Source organism: Ascaphus truei, chromosome 15 (assembly GCF_040206685.1).
Source record: "Ascaphus truei isolate aAscTru1 chromosome 15, aAscTru1.hap1, whole genome shotgun sequence".
Classification (NCBI taxonomy): Eukaryota; Metazoa; Chordata; class Amphibia; order Anura; family Ascaphidae; genus Ascaphus; species Ascaphus truei.
Genome location: NC_134497.1, coordinates 13,923,527 through 13,932,152, shown reverse-complemented (window position 1 = coordinate 13,932,152; position 8,626 = coordinate 13,923,527). Strand labels below are relative to the sequence as shown.

The 8,626-nt window shown below is 51.1% G+C and overlaps 1 protein-coding gene across 6 annotated transcripts in view; it reads right to left on the bottom strand.

Moving 5' to 3' along the window:
- Positions 1-804: 804 nt before the first annotated feature.
- Positions 805-8,626, bottom strand: part of UCKL1 (uridine-cytidine kinase 1 like 1) — a 42,200-nt gene continuing 34,378 nt past the window's right edge. For 4 of the 6 annotated variants that reach the window (XM_075571664.1, XM_075571663.1, XM_075571668.1 and 1 more), the window contains exons 9-15: positions 7,698-7,796; positions 5,401-5,494; positions 5,184-5,246; positions 4,337-4,459; positions 3,365-3,472; positions 2,885-3,041; positions 805-1,135 (exon numbers count right to left, since the gene is read on the bottom strand). In XM_075571664.1, the coding sequence (XP_075427779.1) occupies positions 1,065-1,135; positions 2,885-3,041; positions 3,365-3,472; positions 4,337-4,459; positions 5,184-5,246; positions 5,401-5,494; positions 7,698-7,796 (715 nt within the window). In that variant the 3' untranslated portion in view covers positions 805-1,064. The remainder of the gene's footprint in view (positions 1,136-2,884; positions 3,042-3,364; positions 3,473-4,336; positions 4,460-5,183; positions 5,247-5,400; positions 5,495-7,697; positions 7,797-8,626) is intronic. The other 2 variants (XM_075571666.1, XM_075571667.1) reach the window with 2 other exon arrangements.

Sequence of the window (8,626 nt, the reverse complement as noted above, 5' to 3'; positions counted from 1 at the left end):
CTTATAATTACTCCTATTACCCCATATAACCGCTCCCTATAACTCCTATTACCCCATATAACCGCTCCCTATAACTCCTATTACCCCATATAACCGCTCCCTATAACTCCTCCTATTACTCCATATAACCGCTCCTTATAATTACTCCAATTACTCCATATAACCGCTCCCTATAACTCCTCCTATTACCCCATATAACCGCTCCTTATAATTACTCCAATTACTCCATATACCCCCTCCCTATAACTCCTCCTATTACCCCATATAACCGCTCCTTATAATTACTCCATATACCCCCTCCCTATAACTCCTATTACCCCATATAACCGCTCCCTATAACTCCTCCTATTACCCCATATAACCGCTCCCTATAACTCCTATTACCCCATATAACCGCTCCCTATAACTCCTCCTATTACCCCATATAACCGCTCCTTATAATTACTCCAAATAACCGCTCCCTATAACTCCTCCTATTACCCCATATAACCGCTCCCTATAACTCCTATTACTCCATATAACCGCTCCCTATAACTCCTATTACCCCATATAACCGCTCCCTATAACTCCTCCTATTACTCCATATAACCCCTCCCTATAACTCCTCCTATTACCCCATATAACCGCTCCCTATAACTCCTCCTATTACTCCATATAACTCCTCCTATTACTCCATATAACCGCTCCCTATAACTCCTATATCTCCATATAACAGCTCCCTATAACTCCTCCTATTACCCCATATAACTGCTCCCATTACCGCTGGCGGATAACAGGATAAGGTACTCGGACATACTGCCGGCGGGACGTACAATACAGTATTTATTGAATCCTCGGCGTCTCTGATCCCCGCTGCCCGCTCTGTGCAGGGACGTGCGAGGTGCAGCTGCGAGGGGGGCGCGCGTCCTGAGAAACCGAAAGGACAGGCGGAGATGGGACGGAGCAGGAGACCCCAGCACTGAAGGGGTTACTGTCCATGGATAGGCGCTTGTGACATTATGGTGCAATGACGAGGTTTTGTAGGGGGGAATTTGGAGGCTGTGACAGGCAGGAGGACGGAAGGGTCACACCGGGTCATCCTCATCGCTCCAATCTGCAGGAGCGTCTGTCCCGAAATAACGGTCCCCAAAGTTACCTGAGACAGAGAGAGTGTGAGACAGACAGGGAGAGAGCGAGAGACAGAGAGAGACAGACACAGAGAGCGAGAGACAGACAGAGAGAGAGAGCGAGAGCCAGACAGACAGAGAGCGAGAGCCAGACAGACAGAGAGAGAGAGCGAGAGCCAGACAGACAGAGAGCGAGAGCCAGACAGACAGAGAGCGAGAGCCAGACAGAGAGAAATACAGACAGAGAGAGAGCGAGAGACAGACAGAGAGCGAGAGACAGACAGAGCGAAATACAGACAGAGAGAGAGCGAGAGACAGACAGACAGAGTGCGAGACAGATAGAGAGAGAGCGAGAGACAGAGAGAGAGAGCGTTTCTTTACTAAAGAGAGAAAATAAGAAAGCAACCAAAACAGACCCTGAAAATACTAACAGAAACACAGAGGGAAGAGCCAACGGTAAGAATCAATCTACTGTCTCTTATATTACTGCCCCTTACCCTGCTAGCAACACAGGCAACACACGGAATAATACAGAAACAACACACACAAATCTACTGTCTCTTATATTACTGCCCCTTACCCTGCTAGCAACACAGGCAACACACGGAATAATACAGAAACAACACACACAAATCTACTGTCTCTTATATTACTGCCCCTTACCCTGCTAGCAACACAGGAAACACACGGAATAATACAGAAACAACACACACAAATATAGAGGTTTTGCACAAAAAATAATACAAATGGAAAACTAATCTTAAAAAATAAATACATCTAAAATACAGCAAGACAAACTCCCTAAGCAAACAGGCCAGGCTAATAACCCCTGTCCCTGGGGAGTCCAACACCTCTGAAATCAGGTACCCCGAGGAACAAATGTACTTTCTGTGCTGAATTCCCAGCCGCCTGGTACACTGCAATGTACAAACACTACACACGTCACAACGAGAGGAATGTGTAAGGAAGACGACTAAGAATCCATGATGTTGAAGAGTCAGACAGCACTGTGCCAACTGCAAAGATTTATGCCAGTGGCACCTCCATGGTCCATGGCGGTGAGAGCAGTCTGCAGTGCAGGCCAGAGCTGAAGAAAAAGAGCTCCCCCTCTCAGTCCCGATCAGAGACACAGACAGCAAAGATATCACACCAAGTCCCAGCACATCATATCCACCCCCAGCACTATCACAGACAGTCTATTCCAGCTGGAGAGAGACTTCACACTATTCAAAGAGGACTCGTTAAAAAAACAACCTCAAGAAATGAGCACTGACCAGCTAAGGGAAGAAATTAGTTAAATAAAAAATGAATGCATGGCAAATATGCAGTCTCTAAAAACTACTATAATAACCCTGAGCGAGAGAAAGAGACCAGGTGAGAGAGAGACCAGGTGAGAGAGAGACCAGGTGAGAGAGTCCAGGTGAGAGAGTGTGAGAGAGAGAGACCAGGTGAGAGTGAGAGAGACCTGGTGAGAGAGTGTGAGAGAGAGAGAGACCAGGTGAGAGTGTGAGAAAGAGACCAGGTGAGAGAGAGACCAGGAGAGAGAGAGAGACCAGGAGAGAGACCAGGTGAGAGACCAGGTGAGAGAGAGACCAGGTGAGAGAGAGAGAGAGACCAGGTGAGACAGTGAGAGAGAGTAGGTGAGAGAGAGAGACTGGTGGATGAGAGAGAGAGACTGGTGGGTGACAGAGAATGAGAGAGAGGGAGGATGAGAGCGAGAAAGACACTGGGAGAGAGAGAGAGAGAGAGATAGTATCCAGTGTCCGGAGCGGACGTACCAATCCCGGGGATGATGCGGAATAAATCATTGACTTTCTTGTCTACGGCGGTGGTGAGGATCCGCACGCGGGGGAAGGCGTAAGCCACGGAGTGCACCCCCAGCTCCGCCATGAGCAGCGACAGCAGGAAGATCTTCTCCTCCGGCACCTCGTGGTCCTGTCAGGGGCACACGCAGCACGTGAAAGGGGGGACGGGGTTTGCGAGGGATCAGGTACACTGTGGGACTCAACGCATAGAGGCGGCAACACAGAGCCACCGAGTCCATGCGACCAAAACACAGAGCCACGGGCAACGGAACACAGAGCCACGGAGCCCATGCGACCAAAACACAGAGCCACGGGCAACGGAACACAGAGCCACGGAGCCCATGAGACATTTTAATTCCTAAGACCAATACGTTGTGTGAGATACCGGGGTGAAGCTCCAAATGACCCCCATATACACCCCAACACCCCCGGGGCTCGATCCTGAGCTCTCACCAGCAGCACTCGGACCGCCATCATGGCCGCAGCGCCCGTGGACACCGTGCAGTCCATCAATATCACATGATCCTCACTGATATCCTTTGGAAGCCTCAGGTAATGCAGCTGAGGAGAGAGAAAGAGAGAGAAAGAGGCGAGAGAGAGAGAGAGAGAGGTAGGGGGGAGAGAGAGAGAGAGGCAGGGGAGAGAGAGAGGCAGGGGAGAGAGAGAGAGAGAGAGAGAGAGAGAGAGAGAGAGAGAGAGAGAGGAAGGGGAGAGAGAGAGGCAGGGGAGAGAGAGAGGCAGGGGGAGAGAGAGGCAGGGGAGAGAGAGGCAGGGGAGAGAGAGAGAGGGGAGAGAGAGAGAGGCAGGGGAGAGAGAGAGAGAGAGAAGCAGGGGAGAGAGAGAGGCAGGGGGGCGAGAGAGAGGCAGGGGAGAGAGAGAGAGGCAGGGGGGAGAGAGAGAGAGGCAGAGGAGAGAGAGAAGCAGGGGGGAGAGAGAGAGAGACAGGGGAGAGAGAGAGGCAGGAGAGAGAGAGGGGCAGGAGAGAGAGAGAGGCAGGAGAGAGAGAGAGGCAGGAGAGAGAGGCAGGAGAGAGAAAGAGAGGTAGGAGAGAGAAAGAAGAGAGAAAGAGAGAGGCAGGAGAGAGAAAGAGAGAGGCAGGGGGGAGAGAGAGAGAGGCAGGGGAGAGAGAGAGGCAGGGGAGAGAGAGAGGCAGGGGAGAGAGAGAGGCAGGGGAGAGAGAGAGGCAGGGGAGAGAGAGAGAGGCAGGGGAGAGAGAGAGAGGCAGGGGAGAGAGAGAGAGGCAGGGGAGAGAGAGAGGCAGGGGAGAGAGAGAGGCAGGGGAGAGAGAGAGAGGTAGGGGAGTGAGAGAGGAAGAAAAGGAGGAGAGGAAGAAAGGAGGTGAGGGAAGGGGGGGGGGAGAGAGAGGGGGTGAGAGAGGGGACTCATCTTTACCAGTGCCCTCCCCTCTCACCACAAGCCTCTCACCTCAGGCTCCCCAGTGCTGGGGTTTGTCTGGATCAAGATGGTTCCGATCCGTACGTCTTTACACACAGCTCTCAGCGCCGGCTCCATAGTCTCCCCAGCTCTCAGGATGGAGACCCCAGTGATCTGAAGTACAGAGGGGGCAGAGATCACACCAGCACCGCAATATCACACCTGCACCGCATCCTACAGTACACCTCACTGCACTATCACACACCTGCACTGCATCCTACAGTACACCTCACTGCACTATCACACACCTGCACTGCATCCTACAGTACACCTCACTGCACTATCACACACCTGCACTGCATCCTACAGTACAGCTCACTGCACTATCACACACCTGCAATGCGTCCTACAGTACACCTCACTGCACTATCACACACCTGCACTGCATCCTACAGTACACCTCACTGCACTATCAAACACCTGCACTGCATCCTACAGTACACCTCACTGCACTATCACACACCTGCACTGCATCCTACAGTACACCTCACTGCACTATCACACACCTGCACTGCATCCTACAGTACACCTCACTGCACTATCACACACCTGCACTGCATCCTACAGTACACCTCACTGCACTATCACACACCTGCACTGCATCCTACAGTACACCTCACTGCACTATCACACACCTGCACTGTATCCTACAGGACACCTCACTGCACTATCACACACCTGCACTGCATCCTACAGGACACCTCACTGCACTATCACACACCTGCACTGCATCCTACAGTACACCTCACTGCACTATCACACACCTCACTGCACTATCACACACCTGCACTGCACCTCACTGCTCGCTCTCCTGCACATACAGCACTCACTCACTCACCCGTTTGCCATCATATGATCGGCCCTCATAGTCCTGTTCCTGTGGAGTCTGAACCGTGCAGCTCTGAGGAGGGAGAGCGAGAAAGCCAGCGATAAACAGCAGGCCGAATGCGGGTGGCGATGGGGGGGGGGGGTGGGGGGGGGGGATGGTTATAGGGGCGAGTCACTGAACGGGATGGAGGGCGGAAAATCCCCGGTCCCCCCCCCCCCCCCCCTACCTGGAACGACAGGAAGGACAGCGCGTGTTCAATCAGAAGCCGCATCAGGCGCCGAGAGTAGAAGATAAACTCGTCCCGACTTGTTTCTCTGTTCCTGACGGGTGCAACACAGAAATCCCAAATACCAACACGATCCGGTCACCCTCACCCATGAACATAAGGCGAGTCCCTCACGCCGCGGCACATGGTATCAGAGACGCGTCGCGTGGGCCCAAACCATTGCATGGTCAGAAGTGCAGAAGAGGAGGAACAAGGATTCGGGTCAGCACCCCCCCTCCCGTTCCGAGTGTGCCACCTTGTATACCCCCGCCACGCCGGGGGGGGGGCGCTGTGTCAGGCGCCGTAATAACCAACGGATACAATGTCTACAAACTTTCTGCGCCACCACACGTGAGAGCCAGACAGAGGTAGGAACGTTATTCTGTCATCGCGGACGCGCTTCCGGCGTGATGACGGTTTAGAAGGTGTCTATGTACCACTTCTCTGGGACAGGCGCAACACGTCCCTGATACCAAGTGAAGAAAGTAGGCATTCTGGTAACGGAGTGTACACCAAGGTTTATAGCTCATCCCCAGACAGGCCGTCGCCTGGCGTCACGCTGTCCCTGCGCTGTACCGCGCGGCGGAATGTCTGCACTTTATAAATAACCGGAACGGTGCGTTATATTGTATTTAAAGACTCCTTATTTCCATGCATGTTAGAACATGTGTAGTGAGCCGTTTGCGTGTACTCAATGTTGTCTGTTGAACGGTGTATACCGCCATGTAAGAAAGGTTTCACGGAGGAAAAAAGCGGAGCACAGCAAAAAACGTGGGGGCAACACACCAGCAGGTAAGAGGTTAAAACACCCTTTATTCCATGGTAGACATCATGGTGTTATGGGAGATAGGGACAAACGCGTTTCGGGCGGTAGCCCTTTGTCACTCTTTGACTAACGAAACGGGTTAGAGTCCCTATCTCCCATAACACCATGATGTCTACCATGGAATAAAGGGTGTTTTAACCTCTTACCTGCTGGTGTGTAGCCCCCACGTTTTTTGCTGTGCTCCGCTTTTTCCTCCGTGAAACCTTTCTTGTTGTACTTACCTACAAGCGCGATTCACGCCAACGGAAACTCTGCCTTCAAATTGTGAGTACGCCTCTCCTTCATGCAAAGGATTGGAGGTTTATTTTGTCTAAGTGCCATTCTCCAGGGTGACGGTTATCAATGGTGTCCACATTGAGTTTTATGTACATTTACATGTTACTCCATTGTTGGTAATGATATTCCCCATGTCCCCACATTTAGGAGACTAATCCAGGCACACTCATTGATTTATACTCAGCTGGATTACTTCTGCTCCTCTATATTGGTTTTATATACCTCTCTAGACATTGTCATACTTGTGGTCAAAACACAGCTGAGCACCAACCTCTGGATTCTATCCTATTACTGTTTATACTGCCATGTAGTGCATTGCAGGCCTCTCTGGCAGAGAAAGGGTTACAGTCATATACACAGAAGCGCCCCTCGAAATTCCCGCGCTGAATAAACGTGGTTGGAAGCGCGTCTTCCTGTTATATAAAGGCGTACAATTGTACTTGCATAGCGCCTGTCTTGTACACAGCGCTGAATAAGCAGACACTGTATATTAGGTGCCCTTGTTACACACCTTCTGTATATTAGGTGCCCTTGTAACACACCTTCTGTATATTAGGTGCAGATTTATAAAAAAAAAAAAATTTTGGAACCAAACTTTGTGTTTGATCATGTTTATTTTCTGCCACTTAACCCTTTAGCTGACTGATGAGGCAGCAATGCATTGCAGAGCAATATAATAACACACAGAGTAATATAATAACATACGGAGCAGCGTAATAACACACACAGAGCAACAGGTTAACACGCAGAGCGTTGTAATAACACGCAGAGCGTTGTAATAACACGCAGAGCGTTGTAATAACACGCAGAGCGTTGTAATAACACGCAGAGCGTTGTAATAACATGCAGAGTGTTGTAATAACATGCAGAACAATGTAATACCATTCAGAGCAATGTAAAAACACAGAGCAGCATAATAACCCGCAGAGCAATGTAATAACAGAGATATAACCCCCCCTGGCAGTGAAACAGTTAAACTGCAGGGCCACTGCTCCATACAAGCCCAGCGGTGCACGTGCGAGATGCTCACACGTTACATGCATGTGCGAGATGCTCACACGTTACATGCATGTGCGAGATGCTCACACGTTACATGCATGTGCGAGATGCTCACACGTTACATGCATGTGACGCTCGGGAACCCCCCGCAGCCTACCTGATAATGGTGTGCATGCCGCTTACTTGGGGAGACTCCTTCAGCACGCTCAGGGTCCGGGGCAGAGGCTGGGACTGGTGGGCAGATGCCAACGCTGCCCTAATGTGAAGAGCAGAGGGGGGGGGGGAGGGGGGGCACGGGTGAGGCAGGAGCTGGGCACGGAGACCTGTACCCCCGAGGCAAACCCACCCTTGTGAGCATCATGCTAGTTACTCAGCCCCCTGATATTAGTAGGTCACACTCATCGGATGTTATGTTTCGGTAGAAGTGGAGCTGTAATTGGAGGCCGAGCCCCGGAAAGGGATTCATTCCATTAAAACAAAGGGACGCCGACTTTGCCGGCAGAGAAGAACCAGCCGGCCTCTTTCCCCGGTGCGGTAAAACCTCAGACCCGGTAGGAGCCTTCGGCTTCCTTCTTATACTTGGGATATAGCCTTTGTCCCAAGCACGCTTGCATTCCCTTACTAATATTACCGCCTCTGCCGGGAGGCGACTCCATGAAACCACCACTCTCTCCGAGAAGCACGTCCTCGCATTGCCCGAGCCCCCCTCCGGCTTCAGAGAAGGACCTCTGGTTCTAGCTCTTCTCTCTCTCGGAAATATGCTTCCCTCCCGTACTTTGCTGAAACCCCTTTATATATTTGAAAGTTTCTATCACATCCCCCTCTCTCCTCCAAGCTGCACATATTAACCCTTTATCGTACCCCTCTCTCCTCCAAGCTGTACATATTAACCCTTTATCATACCCCCCTCTCTCCTCCAAGCTGTACATATTAACCCTTTATTATACCCCCTCTCCTCCAAGCTGTACATATTAACCCTTTATCACCCCCTCTCTCCTCCAAGCTGTACATATTAACCCTTTATCGTACCCCTCTCTCCTCCAAGCTGTACATATTAACCCTTTATCACCCCCCCTCTCCTCCAAG